Source organism: Esox lucius, chromosome 8 (assembly GCF_011004845.1).
Source record: "Esox lucius isolate fEsoLuc1 chromosome 8, fEsoLuc1.pri, whole genome shotgun sequence".
Taxonomy (NCBI): domain Eukaryota; kingdom Metazoa; phylum Chordata; class Actinopteri; order Esociformes; family Esocidae; genus Esox; species Esox lucius.
Genome location: NC_047576.1, coordinates 22,042,551 through 22,059,904, shown reverse-complemented (window position 1 = coordinate 22,059,904; position 17,354 = coordinate 22,042,551). Strand labels below are relative to the sequence as shown.

General features: G+C 39.0%; 1 protein-coding gene across 3 annotated transcripts in view; it reads left to right on the top strand.

Moving 5' to 3' along the window:
- rgs8 (regulator of G protein signaling 8) overlaps positions 1-11,638 on the top strand; it is a 28,716-nt gene extending 17,078 nt beyond the window's left edge. For 2 of the 3 annotated variants that reach the window (XM_010872295.5, XM_020048798.3), the window contains exons 2-6: positions 3,965-4,027; positions 4,841-4,957; positions 5,216-5,277; positions 9,706-9,872; positions 10,796-11,638. In XM_010872295.5, coding sequence (XP_010870597.1) covers positions 4,845-4,957; positions 5,216-5,277; positions 9,706-9,872; positions 10,796-10,990 — 537 coding nt within the window. In that variant the 5' untranslated portion in view covers positions 3,965-4,027; positions 4,841-4,844 and the 3' untranslated portion in view covers positions 10,991-11,638. Of the gene's footprint in view, positions 1-3,458; positions 3,649-3,964; positions 4,028-4,840; positions 4,958-5,215; positions 5,278-9,705; positions 9,873-10,795 lie in introns of those variants that run through there. The other variant, XM_010872294.4, reaches the window with a different exon arrangement.
- The last annotated feature ends 5,716 nt before the right edge of the window (positions 11,639-17,354 follow it).

Sequence of the window (17,354 nt, the reverse complement as noted above, 5' to 3'; positions counted from 1 at the left end):
AGTTCCTTTAATGTTGCTGTAGGCCTCTTGGAAGCCTCCCTGACCAGTTTTCTTCTCGTTATTCATCAATTTTGGAAGGGCATCCAGTTCTCGGTTTTTCGATACCTTATTCATGTCACTTATAGACAAATGATGTATGTGCTTAAACAAAGAGACTGGACCTGTGAACTGGCATTGAAAACAACTTGTTAGCCCCACTAGAACCCCCAGGAGAGATCCGCAAAGACGTGCCATTTTTGCTTATTCACATGGTTAAAAGAACAATGCATTTTTCCAAAAACTCCTCTCGGTTTTTCCATAGCATATTCATGATCAAACGATGCATTTGCTTAAACTACGAATCTGGACCTATACACTGGACCTATACACTAGTGTTTGAATTAACGCCTTTTCGTAGCCTATTCACTAGGCGAATATGTTTTGTATTTTTCCTAAAACTCCTCTCGGTGTTGGGCCTTGTGGATCTTTTGTTCATCAGTTCATCTGGAAGGCTTTTCACTATCCATTAAGTGTAATTGATCTTTTTGTATGCTTTTATTTTTTATTTGTACAGTTATGGTTACATACTTTCTACTCCTCCATACACTCATATTTTGAGTGTAATAAATTTGCCAAAAAACATTAAAAAAACAGTAAACAAAGATGAAGATGAATTTGACTTACAGCACTTTCTTTCTTCAGATTTTCTATAGATACCACTATAATGTTTTTACTGTGAATTATTTTGGCCATCTGAAAATCTGATATTGTGACAGCCATAGCTCACACACAGCAATTATTATAAACATAGAATAATTCAGTGATCCCATATTGTTTAAAACTGTTCGGGAATTTTTTAAATAAAATTTATTGCAGCAATGGCTTCTCTCCATTTATTACTAAACAGTTTTGGGACATCTCACGAGCAGAGTCAACATTTGTGTAAGCATGGATGTATTTGAAGTGATGCAGTGCATGTTCTAGACCAGATATCTGAAGAATGAGATTGGACATACAATGGCTTTCCAACTAAATTCAATGTTCCAAAATATGTGTCAAAATGAAATCAAAAGAAATGTTTGGATTGCATGCTCAGAGGATCCTTTTTTTAGCAACCAGGCAAAAAAGATAGTGAATCTTGTCATTTTAAAAATGCATGAGGCAATTTTTTTGACACATTCAAATTTAGATTCCTTTTTATAGAAGCCCTTCAGGAGTATCCCCGCTGCATGGCTGAATAGAACATCAAGTGGCTTCCCCCTGACAACACAGATTTGTCAGAGAATGTTATAAATAGCTCTGCAGACAGACAGGCAAGGCTGGCAGGCACATGTTCCCACCCAATGTAGGCAAAAAAGATTGAGCCTGCTGCTGGGCAGAACAGAGAGAAAACATAAAAACCCAGATCTGCTTTTCAAACCTGCAATCAGAATATATTAATACTGGCAGAATGAGTCTCTTAAAAGCATTCACAGTAATGTAATTTTCCACATTAAGGCACATCATAATATGTATGTAACAAATGTTCCAAAACATTTTTTTACTTTGCTTACTGCTCTCATCATCATGGCAATCTCAACAATGTAGATTTACTAGACCACTTGGAACACCCAAACTTTTGAATAAATCAGGGACCTGATAATACAGACAACTGGATCAGATGGAAGCAATGCTAGACAGAAAGGTCAGAGATATTACAGGAACATAACTTACAAAGCTAAAATAACAGCACAGAATAGGTCTAGCATGTCTGTATTTATAAACACAACCGGGGTAGGCCCAGGACTAGGTGGAGAGATTATATTTCGACACTGGCCTCGGGATCCCCCAGTCAGAGCTGGCAAATGTGGCTCGGGAAAGGGAAGTTAGGGGTCCCCTGCTGGAGCTACTGCCCCCGTGACACGATACCGGATAAGCGGATGAAGATGAGATGAACTTGGAAGTTGTTTTATGAAATAATATACAAACATCTATTATCACTTGACATTAACATTGCTGCTCAGCCAATAAGGAGCCGCGACAGCCAGCAAAAATGACTTCACGGAACACCTCCAAACATTCCCCCTTGAGAGTGAGGGCTCAGCTGCTCAGTCTGAATCTTTCAAATTCCTAGGGACAACCTCAGACACGCTGAGAAAAAAGCAACAGCCCATGATCCAAATATAAAAACCCAGGTGTGAAACATGGTACAGGTAGTGTTGTTTCTTTGACAAGAATGACTGCAACTGGAACTGGCTGGAGGAAGCAGCAGGTTTAATTCTGAAGTGTACAGAAATATCTGGTCTGCTCAGACACAACAAATTACCTCTGAACACATTGGACAGCACATCATTGTGCAGAAGGATAATGATCCCCAACCCATTGCCCATCTGACTCCAATAAAGCATGTCTTTCAGATTCTGAAGACAAGACTGAAGGCAAATGGTAATAAAAAATATGGAACTGAAGATATAGTACAGGTCTGATAGAGCATTGCCAGGTGAGAAACACTGCATCTCTGATTTTTATGGGTCACAGTCTTCCATGCAGAAAAAATATGGGACCAAGTACTTAATTGACTAGATACAAATTTAAGTGGTTCATGTTTGGATGAAAATACCTACAAATGAAAGGTGACTGTCACTTTACCCCTAGAGTCATTGTAACTTTTCAAAATCAAAGTGCTGGAACATAGAACAAACATTTTAATATAAATCCCTATTGCAAGAAGAGTTGGTCTTCACAGTATGTGGTTATGTGTGTTTTCCCGTCCTCTTGCCAGGTGAATACCTTTGGCCAATTGTTTCTCAACTGACCAGGTTAATTAAATTACTGTAAATTAAAAATGGAAATGTTTCACTTTCACTTTATTGCAAGCATTTTCAAGAATGTGACAACTGCAGTTTAGTTTAGAATCCAATTCATATTTATTGTTTTACATATAGCAGGAATTGTACTTGTTGTATTTTGTATTGGTACAGAATACAAAAAACATATATCCAAAGTTGACCGAAATGTATTAATTGGATGCTGGACATGATTTGATTAATTGGATGCTTACAAAGTATGTAGAGGTCTGTAATATTTATCATAGGTATACTTCAACTGTGAGAGACGGAATTTGTATTGGTACAGAATACAAAAAACATCTATCCAAAGTTGACCGAAATGTATTAATTGGATGCTGGACATAATTGGATTAATTGGATGCTTACAAAGCATGTAGAAGTCTGTAATTGTTATCATAGGGACTCTTCAACTGTGAGTGACGGTATCTAAAACAAAAAACAAGTGGGAAAACCTGCAAAATCGGCAGTGCATCAAATACTTTTTTTCGTTGAAATAAATAAACTTTAATGTTATTTTTCTAAATACTTTTAAAATTTCAATCAAAATGTTTTATATATGACGTTATTACATTACATTTTTTTTTAAAAGTATACCGTTTTAATTCGTTTTTATAATATGCGCTCCTCGCACGTGTTGTTTACGGTCCTCAATCAAAGAGGTATGGTCGGGCCCAGTCAGTCAGAATGACAATATATAATTTTCTGCCTACTGTTATCAAGTGGATGAAAGTCAACTAATTCAAGGGAAGATGGAATTATATTTACTGAAGAAAACTATTTGGCCACAAAACGCTATGTAAAGTTCAGCTGTGGAATCGAAAGGTTTCGAGTGCAGAAAACGGTGAGTTAAGCAAATAGCATAGCTGGCTAGCTTAGCTAACTAGCTTCTCTAGTCTCCTCCATCCAATAATCTCAATGTTGTGTGTTGATTAATATTGTCTTCTAGTTCTGTCGTCACGCAGTCGCTTTTTTGTCACACTTACGGTCATTGAGCTGATGTTACATGAGAACAACACCCTGTCCTTCGCACGTTATGTAGTAGCGCTCATGTGTTATCCGTAGTTTTTAAAAACATGTTTTTCGATTTACCGAATACTATTCCAGTAACAACACATACTATACTTATTAAGAATCCCACTCTCTTTCTGCTCCAACAGAGAAATACAGCAACTACCTGTGATCGTAGAGATCTCCAAGAACACCAAGAGGAAAAACCAACAGTGAGTACATACAAACTATAGTGGGGTATCACTTATGTAACTTAACAAATTGGAGAACTATTTCCACTAATCTCATTCCTGCATATTAAGCAGTCACTACGCTGCAGTGGTTGGTGTGCTTGGCATCTGTGTTTTCAGCGTGAATAGATGCTGGAAGGACTAGCTTCTCACTATCCACATTCATCTTTGGTGGCAAGTTGATGTAGTGGCTCAATATCTAGATTGGATGTTCTCGACTGGCTAGCCGATGGCTATGCATGTTGGCTGCTCCATATTTAACTACAGCTGTTCTCTATGTCCATCTGGTCTATTTATTTAGACCCTTATCGGACCTATCAGAATGTCTGTCTGATCCTACCACAGCTGGACAATATGGAATGAATGAGACATTTCATTAATTCACCATAGACAAAATGGATGAGATTGATTGTGTAATATAGTGACTTTGAGTAAGCAGAAAATCTTTGAAGGCAAAAGGCATGTGATCAGGTTGTTGCAGACTAAACAAAAATGATATGTTGTTTAATCAAACCTGTGGTTTCCATGTTCCAACATCCAATCTCCCATCAGCATTATGCTAATAAACACAAGGCTTAGATCTGAGCACATTCCTAGAAGAATATTCAGATCCAAATCCAGTTATACATGATAATAGCCCAGTGTTTGGTTAACTGTAACCAAGAAAGATGCACAGAGGACAGTCTGCATTTAATATTATGTATTTAGAAATTATCAGTAATCAGAAGCAGAGACATATTTGATATGTGGTTATGCTAATGAGTGGTGTTTTCTGATATGGTTCTGTTCTTCCAGTCATATGGGCAGAACCATGAAGACCAGACTAGGCTGCTTGTCTAATAAGTCTGACTCCTACAATGACTTTACTGAGTTCCTGCACCCTGCCCCGGACAGGGCCCCACGATGCTTAAAGTAAGCAGGCATTTAAATATGATAATATGGTGCCAATCTCTCTGATTAATATGGATTATTGGTATCATTTCTCACAATGCTAGGGAAGGTGAGATACACGTAATGTGGGATATATGACATCCTGGGAAAAGCACAAACTAGATTCCTAATTGCTACACACTGTGTTATGGCTACATAGCACACATAACGAATGGTTGTGAAAAAGGGCAAAATCCTTTTTATTTAAAAAGTCTCTCAGTATCTCTGTCTTTCCTTTAGGCTGTCAAAAGATGAGGTTGTTCGATGGGCAGATTCCTTTGATGTTCTTCTGTCGCACAAGTGTAAGTATATTTATATATTTAAAAGCCAAGCAGAAATTGAAATATGGGTAATCTTTTTAACTATTTGACTTTTTATTATGCTACAAAAAAAAACACATGGAATACATTGTATTGTTAAATAACAGTTTGTAAACTTTGAATCTGTACTAATGACATTTTCTCTCCAGTCCCATTCTAGACCTTGTCTGTTTTGTAGACAATATTGTTGCCTATCAAATTCCTTTGACAAGATGATTGTCCCTATGTTCCCTGTCTGAGGATGGCTCTCCAAATCAGTTAATTTGTCTCCCCTTAAATTGTTCTTATGTAATAAGCCTTGCTTATTGATGTGTATACTGTATGTGTAGGACTCAACGCACATTTGATTGTGACCTTCAGTATTGATTACCCACTAACAAACTTAAAACACATGTTCAAGTGCCATCACACACATGCAAATACACACAGACAAGTTCAATTGGGTTAAGAAGGCTGTCTGAGGTATCAATAATTTTTTTTGTATGTTCATATCAGCAGATCAGTAACCTACATTTTAGACCTACACAAATGGCCTAAAGAAATTATCCCAGATCAAAACCACTTGTCATCACCAATATATGTCATAGTCAACAGTCCACTGCATTTCAGCTAAAAACAAATTATTCTACACCCACTGATTTCCTTATCTTAGCAATGCTATTTCTCTGGTGTGTAGCGGTTGGCACTAACCCTTTCTCAATCTGAATATTTAAAATATATATATATATATATATATATATATATATATATATATATATATATATATATATATATATATATATATATATATATATAAAGCAGCATTAAATACTACATCAAACTTAAGTAATTACATTCTGGGCCTGTTTTGATGAATCATGAATATTAATTTAAAAAAATTATGCACCAGTTACATTGTCATTGTAATATTCCCCACTGTGTGCATTCCATGGCAGTTGTCATAGTTACAAGACTCCATGAATGATCCTGATTGTGAACAAGTAATGACATCGGACAATGAAGTCACATAGGTGGTGATGGAAAAGCTCTTTGGGCCAAATAAATTAGAAATGAGCTTTCAGACACAAGGCACAATGTCACGGTTTAGGGTAGGCAGGACACAAGGCGCAGAGCGAGTTCAGGGTAACATCATTTTATTTTTTTACTGACAAAAGCAACAAAAGGCACGGCAACCCGCAAACTGAGGTAAAACACAACTGGCACAAACAATGATCCACAACTGAAAGGTCCAAAGGGGTAACTTAATTTGAGTCCCCAATTAGAGGCAATGTGGGGCAGCTGCTTCAAATTGGGGACAATCAAAACAGCAGTGCAGAGATGCCAAGAGGCACCCCAGCCAGGACCTGACACACATACTGAGATTTCAGATTTGTATCACTTATGAATGTGGTTTGAAACATGCCTTGACATATCTAATATCATGAGGTTTTTGCCTACAGACTGTAGTTAAAAGGTCTAACCAGTGAGGAATATGGGGTAAAAACAGGATATGAATCACATCTTCATATAACCTCTTATGAATCAAGCTATTCTGGTATGCTTTCTACCAGAAATTTGATTATCCCTGAAATACGCAGACAAAGGGAACACTTTGCCAGTTTTGCTGAACATGAAGGCGTGAAGCTCACAAATACAACTTTATAATTGTATAACAAACAAAAGCAGTACTGTTTGTTCCCAGGCCTGGCCGCAGTCAGTCTGGGAACACGTCGGCTCTGTCCTCGTCTCCTGACTGCGCTTTTATTGGATGTAGCAGGAAAACATAGTTATCACATTTACCAGGACGCTCATGTAACAACAGACATTTTGTAATTGGCCTTTGCAATAGGCTGGGTACTGTACCTAACACTACCTATCTGTAATGATGTGTTTTTAGTTGCTACTCATTTTAATAAACAGGGCCTTCACCAGGAACCCTAGTCACCCTGAAATGATATATGCCAGGGCCCCCTCATCTAATAAGGACATTGAGATTGTTACGATCAGTGGGCCCTGCCAAGCCATGGCCCCTGTGACTCATACCCACCTTTCCTGTTGGCTACAGCCCTCCCAATGAGTGTTATATTTTTATATCTATGGGAGTGTTATCTTGATGTTTCTATGACACTTATGCTGTCATATCTATTGGAGTTGTTTGTTCTCATATTTATATTTTTTGTATTCTCGTGTCCATGGATTTTAGCCCATACCTTGCTTTACAACATTGCTTTACAACATTGCTTTACAACATTGCTTAAGCTCTGTCAAGTTGGTTGGGGACCTTTGATTAGCAGCAATTTTCAACTGTTTCCACACATCCCGTCATTTGATTGAGGTTGTAGCTTTGACTGAGCCACTCCAGGACATTGACCTGTTTTGTTTTAAGCTGCTTCAGTGTGGCTGTATGTTTAGGGTGACTGTCATGCTGGAAAAGGATACATCTTCCAAGAATTACTGCAGAACATTCTTCCAGGAATGTTCTGTACTTTGCTGCATACTTTTTGCCTCCTTTCTTCACAAGTTTTCCTTAACCAAGACCTGACACAGAGAAGCATTCCCATAGCATGTTTCATGGTAGGGCTGGTGTTCTCAAGATAATGTGTTTTGTTTGCTCCAAACATAGCACTTAGCACTGATGTAAAAAAGCTATTTTTTGGTCTTGTCAAACTGAATCTTCTTCCAACTGATATCAAATTCCCCCACTTTCGGCAAACTCTAGCCAAGATTTGATGTGAGTTGCTTTCTTTTTGCCCTCCCCCATTAAAAGTTTTGTGAAGCACCTGGGCCATTATTGCGGTATGCACAGTGTCTCCCAGCTCTGCCGTGTAAGACTTGCCAGGGGACTCTTGCTGGCCTCCCTATCTACAGTCTTCTGGTCCAGATATTCAGCATGCATCAAATACCGATTTTTTGAGGATGGTCTGTTCTAGAAAGTTTATGGATAAATGAGAGCACACAGGTGGACTCCATTCAACTAATTATGTGACAATACGGTGGCACTCAATTGTATTTTTTACAACATAAAATCAAAATGGATTAAATCTACAGTTTTTACCACTCATCAACACAAAATGTCCATTCTTAATTAATTACAAACTGATTGCAAATACAAACTGAAATTAAGTGATTGCACCCCCTTTGCTGTCACCCATCTGAATGAGCTGTGGTGAAACCAATTGTCTTTAGGAGTCACATAAGTGTTTGAAAGGAGTCCACTTGTGTGCAGGTTTAATACACCTGGATGTCCCGTAGTTCCTTACTACAATTCCTAAGAAGAACATTAAGATGAAGGAACATTCTAAGCAAATAATTTTAAAGCACCAACAAAGGGGAGGATAAAGAACATTCCATACTCACTTTTTGAGGACGTCTCTCATATAGATGAGATGCATTATGTTGTCATAACTGTGAGAGTTTTATGTAACCCATATGTTATATTTATTGTCTCCGTGAGGTTTGAAATCTCAAAATATATCTCTGCAGAATGTTTTTCACTATGAGGTGGATCGTTAGTGCGTCAACTCTATGTGTCTGCATTTGTGAGGATAATCTAAAATAAAGTGACAAAATTAACACTGACCTACATTAACACATAAAACACTATAATGCAAGTTGATCCAAAATAATGTAGCAGTTGTAAAATTTGTTAATGGAAAGGCTCAATGCCTTTGGGATCTGTGTTTAATGGTGAATGTTGACAAGGCTACATTTTTGCTGCACATTTTTCTGAAACCAGTGTGTAGTGAATGTGAATGAGAGCCTGGTAGATTACTCTCCTGCTGATGTTGAGCAAATATCGGCTATGAAAAAGAGGAAGTTGGGGACTGGAAAGAGAGAGAAAACGTCATCATGACACTGATGGTAGCAAAATTTAAACTCCCTCTGTGTTATCATTTATGTCAGACAAATTGATCACTTATCATTGATTGATAGAGACAGAAAGCTTATTGGAGGGTTGTTGGCTACACGTTTATGTTCTAATTGTAGAGCAGTTTCCTGTGCTGAGAACAAGACTGCACATCGCGTCTCAGACAATATCAATGTGTGGTACACAGCCCTGTTACTATCCGTAAAAAGATTTATGTGTAAAAGCAATATATAGTGAAGTGTCACACACACTGCCAGAGACGGTGAATACTGCAAGATACACCCCCCCCCCCCCCCCCACACACACACAGAAACATACACAGAAACAGACAGGCTGACCAACAGAAATACAGACAGACCACACATACAAACACACAATGAAATAGACAGAAATACGGACTGATCAGACATCCAAACACACTATAAAACAGACAGAAATACAGACAGATCACACACAGTAACACACACTAAAACAGACAGAATGAAAGACAGAAATACAGACAGACCACAAACACATGCTCTCTGTTACCTCTAACTGGCAGATGGATTTTTATTGTGTCGTAGATGGCCTGGCAGCCTTCCGGGCTTTTCTCAAAACTGAGTTCAGTGATGAGAATATTGAATTCTGGATGGCCTGCGAGGAATACAAAAAAATCAAGACTCCTGCCAAACTAGTCACCAAAGCCAACAAGATCTACAATGAGTTTATTGATGTTAAGTCTCCCAGAGAGGTGAGCTCCATCGTCAGTCTACTTTGTTTACAAAATAAATGTCAAAAACAGTGGGACGTTTTTAATGTGGGGATACCACTGTGTCTAAATGTATTGGTTTTTTTTACACATATTGTATATTTTTTAGCCCTGAAAAGTACGTTGAAAAAAAAAGGTTGGATGCTGCATCTTTAAATGTATGTCACGTCTCCCTCTGCTCCAACTCCTCCCTCTTGTTCACTCCACCTCTGGTGGTCGACGTCACCGTCACCGTCCTTCTAGTTACCGCCCCCTGATCCCATTCATTATCCATTCCCGGTCTGGTTTTGTCTGGTCACCATCTTCACACCTGGTTCATAGTAGTTAATTACATGTGTTTATAGGTTCCGCTGACTCCCCTCAAATTGCTCATCATTGTTTCCCTGTGGCGTGTGCATCTGTGAGCGGATTATTTCGCTACCTCTATTGGAGAGTTTGGACTTTCTTCTGAAGTAGCGTGTTATTTTTGAACTACCCACTCCCAGGCCTGACTTGTGCACTATCACTGCTTGCAAGCGGTCACTTTTGTTTGGACTCACACTTAAGGCGTATATTCTTGAAGAAATAAACTACAGAGTCACTATACTGAATGCTGCTGCTGCTGGTTCTATTCCTCATTCCTCATTTATTATGTTATTTTGAGATACTGTCTCGTTATAATGAGGCAGCACCTAAAAAATATTTTAAAGCTTGCCCATGATTTATGTATCCTTTATGATAGATATTTTAAGACACTATCTCGATAAATGTAATTACGAGGCACCAAAAAAAAGTATCTTACTTTTCAGGGCTTATGTACTATGTAAATTTACAAATGACTTTATTCTTTACTAATTTTTCCTCAAACAAGTATTTCTACACTTTCGATATCTAATAAGCATTCCTACTTCCTCTTGTCCCCACAGATAAACATTGACTTCCATACTCGGGAGATGGCGAGGCTGAGCGTTGTGGAGCCCAACCCATGCAGTTTAAACGAGGTCCAGGCCAGGGTCCACAGTCTCATGGAGAAAGACTCTTACCCACGCTTTCTCCGCTCAAAAATCTACCAGGACTTACTCAGAACCCAGTACACACACTATCAGAGGAACTCTGTTTAAACACACCCACTAACATACCAACAACCCACATATGTTATGTGATATGCTTCTTCATGACCATATGTAGATGTTATAGATGGATGTGAGTAATTTTGATTGACATTTTGGTATGTGATTTGCACTGGACAAAATGAAAGAAATACAATGTAACAATCAACAACACACTTTGATTCAAACTATAACTCTCATCATGTTTTAAAACAACCTAGACATTGTGTGTAATTCATTTTAGAACTATGTTGAGCAAGTTTGTGCTTAGTTTAACAAAATATCCACACTGTGCATATTTGTAAATCTCTTATTAGAGAATGTGTTGTTGTTAATGTTTTTTTTTCTTCCTTTCACTGATTTATTCTGAAGTAGACAGTAGGTGTCTTGTGTTTTGGCAGCACGCCGTGTTGTTCTGAATACAGTTAGATTATTTTCTCATAAATATTTTTATTATTATTATTACCAATACAAAATTCAATGTAGTATATTAATAAGATGCACATTTTAGAAGATATTAACTTAATATGGATTAGCAAAAAGTAAAATATAAATGGAAATGTGCATTATGCAACATACAATGAATTGTTCATTTTTCTATATACCTGGAATGTCCTCTTAAGATTTGAAAATATGAACAATGAAATTGCCACAAACCAAGCTGAATCGTTTCATACGTAATGAGGCTTCCAGACTCACACCAATACCAATTAATACAATACATCACCTGAGAGAAAATGACAGAGTGAAAATGTGACTGACAGAAAGAAATAGAAAGACCATCTGTTTATTCAAAAACTGGTTTTATTAAAAAGTTCTGTGTTGTTTGCAAGTCACAAGATCTCTGCCCTTTTAATATGTAGGCCAGATGTACAGTGGTCTTGCCCAGTGCACCACTTAGTTTTACCTGCTTTGTGTTGAGTCACTGCTGGGAAGAGCACCAGGGGAAATGTAGGCCAGGGTTCTCATTCATAGACACATGGCAACACGGGTCGGATAGCACATGGATGGCGGATGTAGGTCAATAAAAAAAAAATACTGCAAGGTACCAGCTCGACTCGGCTCGCCTTTTTTGCTTTCCACTGGCCCAAAGTTGGGATGGTACCTGGTACCTGCTTCATCGTGGTTTCAATCGAGCTGAGGCGATACCAAAATGTGCAGTGAAAACACGGAAGACTTCTGATTGGACAAAAATGTCTCATTAAACGTGTTAGCGGTCCAGTGTCAGATAATGTTTTGTTATAAGAACGGCGCCACTTTCCGCGTCTGTGCCAGAAGTCCTTGCATTGAAATGGGTTAATTTCAGTGCCAGTGCATAGGACCAGACTCGTAATTGAAACGATCGTATTTTCCCAAAACCCATCGGTTTGGACCTACACTGGCGCTGAAATGAACTCTTTATCCCCATGAAACCCACAAGACGCTCTGTTTTTGTAACCTACAAAAATACCTCGTATTTTTCCTCTGGGTTTTTCTATAGGCTAATTGGCATACATTGCACTGGTCAAAGTAGTAATCTCAAGCTAAACATAAGCAGCCTACCAAGCTTTCTAACAATTTATGCAGTCTGCAATGTATTAAGGCCAAAGTTACTGATCACGCGTGCTTCCTTGCTACTACCAGTATAAACACCGCGTTGTGTAGGCTACAGTATGCTACTCTTGAGTCTGTCGGCATGGTATTATAGCCGGCAATTAATAAAGCAATTATGTATACCTTTTAATCGAGATGGAGGGGTTATGAAGATTGTTTTAAATGTGTTGGCGTTGAAATGTTGGGTGTATAGGCTTAAATCTAACAGAACATTGCAGTTACGTCATCTGTTATACTGCAGGGCGATAATTCTATTCAACTTTTTCACAGTTTTTCAAACAGGGGATGTGACCATTTTATCCAGATTTTGTTTACCTTTGACTTGCCACGTTCAAAGCTTTACAATTTAAAATAAGTTGATTTTTCTGTTCACTGCAGAGTTTACGTTCGTTGGCAAATGTTGTCTTTTCGCGGGTATTAGGTGTAAAGCCTCGTTCACACCAGACACGTCATAAAATTACCGTACGGTAATTTAACGCAAACATCGCAATCAATCTACGCAAAAAACGCAATCAATCTTCCGCATCTTCATAACCAGTATCGCAAAGATGGAGGAGAGCCTCATTTTGCTAGTGTCTAGCCACCCTTGTTTGTATGATACTACCACGGACGTTTACCAAGACCTAAATGTTAAAAATGCTGCGTGGAAAAGTGTAGCCATGCAAGCAAAGATGCCAGCTAGGTTTGTAGAGTTGTGAAATTCTTAATTTGTTATAGCTAGCTCATCATGCTAGCAACAGCAGCTCTTGTTTGTCACGTAACGTTGTATAGGCTAATAACCTGCTAGGTGTGGTAGAGAGCTAGAGAAAGTATGAATAATCAACACATTTAAAGTGCATAAGATACATATTTCTTTTTTACTATTAGAAGACGACTGTAGGAAGAAATGGAGAAACATCAGGGACAGATACATATTAGCTCTTCTTTGGTGGCACATCAACTTCCGTTTCTGATACTGTACGCACAAGTTGGAAAATTTCAACTCATGCGACACACCTGCCGTACCGCAACCAAATCTGTCCGAGTATGGTAGATTAGACGCAGCGATGCGGATTGCTTTCTATTGAAATGAATGGACTTCCGCCGGAACGCATAAAGATTGCCGTGTCTGGTGTGAACGAAGCTTAAGATATCTCCATTGCTGTTCCCGTGTGTGTCGCGTTGGAGGTGGAGTCATGGCAGGTTTCCTGTGATGTCACTATGGGCAGGTATAGGGTACTATCTACAATGGAAAACCAACCGAGTAGAGCAGAGCCGAGTCGAGCTGGTACCATGCAATGGAAAAGCTGCTAAAGCGGGTAGAGGTAAGGCGAGTAGAGTCGACCCGGTACCATGCAGTGGAAAAGCGCCATTATTTGGCTACATGAGGTATTATTGATGGTGATTATGATAACCTAAATCATGATAATCTGAATAGTGGGTGTCCGTCGTGGCAAGGCAGCTTTGCACTGGTTCATATCCTAATCGCCATACAATGGGAGAATCCCATATGAGTCCCATAAATGGCACCGCATATCGAGCAAGCACTTTCCACAGTGTGGGACAGGGGTTTTATTGACTCATCCCACTCAAGTGATGCCTTCATGTGGATCGGGTGCCCGCAAGCTTAACTGACTGCCGTCAATCATGGGAGCATGACCTCTAAAGCATTGATTCCACCAAGTGTGTTAAGCGAGCAGTGTGAAAATAAAGAAGATTGTCTGGGCAGAGTATGTTGTGGAGGCTGAATGTCCCAATCTTCAACTCTACTGGGCTCTGTGGGAGTTGGTGCAATTATTTAAGGCTAGAATTACTCAAATTAGGGTTAAAAGATTAATCTGGAATAGAAACAATAAAAGGAATCAGGCATGCCTAGTCCTGTTGGCCCGTGAATAAACAAAATTAATGTTGTTGCCCAGGCTGGATTTGATCTGTGGTTTCCTATATGACAGACTGCGTCTTTAACCACTAAACTATTTAAATAACAGGTGTGGGTGCATGTAATATGCAATCACTCCATGGCTGGTTATTTCTTTAGACAACAATGACATTTGAATACCCCTACGCTATGTGAACTATCAAAATCTAGCTACTAAAGCTTGTAGCAAGCGAAATTCTAATCTATCCTGAACAAATCCTAATGCCTAATTTGTTTGGTCCATGGCGAGGATCAAACCCAGGTCGCAAACATGACAGTCGGTGTTTCCAATCACTATGCTATCTAACAGTGGGTAGTCAGGCACTCACTCACTCAGTAAGAGACATCCGCTCTTCTTGGCCGGCTCCGCTTACGCAGTCTGGCAAAAACATAGAATGTTGTACATTATAGAGAGGTTGTACTGACACTTTTTTTTTTTTTACATAAAACAGGCTATGAACATCTTGTGTTGGACATCCTTTCTTGAATGCTATCCCTACATCCCCACTGACTGGATATGTATTTGCAGTAAGACAAACACGTGGCACACTCCAGCTGCACAGATTTCCAAAGCAAACTGTTGGCAAGGCAACACATGTTCTATTTCGCCGATGAGAAATCTTACAAATGTACCACAGTGTCCTCTCTCTCTCTCTCGCTCTCTCTCTGTCTCGCTCGCTCTCTCTGTAACTTCCTAATTAATAGTAAACACAATCACCTGCCAAGAGCCTTCTGCTGTTTTGATTGCAAGCACCTCCCTCATCACATTTACGGGGAAACAGGAGCCCTAGAGCTTTAAACACGTCTGCCTCCATCCTGAAGTTGGAGACCTAACACATGGATTGCTATTGCCTCACTTCAGCTGGCACATCAGTGTTATGGTCATGTGATGTTTACAGCTATGGGTCCCATCGGATTCCTGCAATCAACATATGTACCTTACTTTCCATTTTGTTGTTGAAGATATACACAAAATATCAGCATGCTGGGCTAATATGTTACCAATCTAGGTTGATCATATGACAAGAGGCCAGTACAAAGTGGTAAACTCTGGCTTAACACTGCACAGGATGTCATCAATACCTCAGAGATTTAATTGTTGTGGTCAATAAACTGGACCCAATTCATGGTATGGCCCTCCTCTGAGGCTGAGAAGCTGTGAAACAATTTTATCACATTGCAATAAAAGAGACAAAAACCCATTGCATTATACAAGACCTACCTGAGTTACCATTATCCCTTAATACAGCTGCGGAAAAAATTACGAGTCGAAAAGGAAGGTTTTGAGTGAGGAACAGAAGGATTCAAATTAAGAAACCACTGCAAATTGAATTCTTCTGTTCTTTCAAAACTTTCCTTTTCAACTTTTTTGGAAAGGAAAGAAAAAGGTGCAAAGGTGCATACATAGCTGTATGCTATGAAAATAACCAGTCACAAGTCCATACCATAGCAACAAGACCCGTCAAAGACAAGCAAAGCAAAGAATGAAATTGCCAGCCACTGTGTCTGTTAATAGATTACAGTTGGTACTGCGCACTTGGTGCATTCAGCAATGCTTCTCATGGGCCCTTTAAGGCCATTTAACCAACAGTAAAACATTTCTGCCAGGCTATTTTCAAAGGAACATGCATCCCTTGCTGCCGCAGGTTTTTATGAGTGCTGGAAACACACACATGGTAATTACTCATCGCTCCATAACCTTACATAATGTTACATATGCCGCTTCCTGTGCGCTACAATGTGTGTTTGATTAAAGTGAGATCTCAGGTGATGGTTTGCCAGGGAGAGAGGTTATAATGCCTGTCCCCGTGGAGTGGTACAGTAATTATTGTGTAACCAGGCCTAGGAAGCATCTGTTAGCCCTGGGACTTAACCCTCCTCCACCTCTTCCTTTCCGCTCCTCCCCTGGGTCCTGCCAGACAGATGAGCAACCTGAGGCTCCCCAACTTTAAATTGAACCATATTGCCGCCACAGATGGAGTGGAATATTTTGGTGCTAAAACAGTAGTAATTGTTCATTACTAAAAACATAACTTTTTACACATTCCATTTGTTTAGCCATTATTATTTATGTACATGAATCATAGACTCTTTAAACTGTGAACACATTCTTGCACAAAGGATCTGCAGTAATTGAGAATGGAGTGATTGGTCAGTTGAGCATTTTCTTTCAATTTTGAGTTTTAGAGAGTATAGCATTTAATGTGGTGAAAAGGCAGGACTATATGTGGTAAGGGGATTGGTCTTGATGTGATTTGAGTGTAGATCAGGATAACCAACATCTGTGCACTCCGGTCCCCACCAATTACAATAGTGATAAGAAATTGGTTCAGTTGAGCAGGAGGTCATTTGAGTAATGGAATGCATTACTTTAACAGTTTTTAATAGTCTCCTACTGATTGTCAATCTTGTTTTGGGTTCTTAACCAATTGTTGTTTTGCAAGGTGGGATTTTTCAGATAGAAAGATATTTCAGATGGATGATCAGGTGCACCTTTAAAATCTGCGGTTGTTTTATGTAGATCTATTTGTTGTTGACATAGCAGCAGAACTTGACACCATTTAAAAAAAAATAATGAAACCAAGGGATGTAGATGAGGAATAGGATTGAACCTAGAACAGAGCTTTGAGGGACACCACTATTATTTGTTGATTGTGATGGGTTCTGACTTTCCTATGGCAACATGTGTGCAGTTGGAACGGTAAACAGTGAACTATTTGAGGATTGAAATATCGATCAACATGTCCATTAATTTGACCCAAGAGGATATTCTTTCCCAACTGTGTCAAATGATGCATCTTTGTTAAGGCAGATGAGTATGTTCAGGAGTATTAAGATAATTCCATTTCCAATGGGGATGATCATGTCCAAAAAATAGTTGGACAA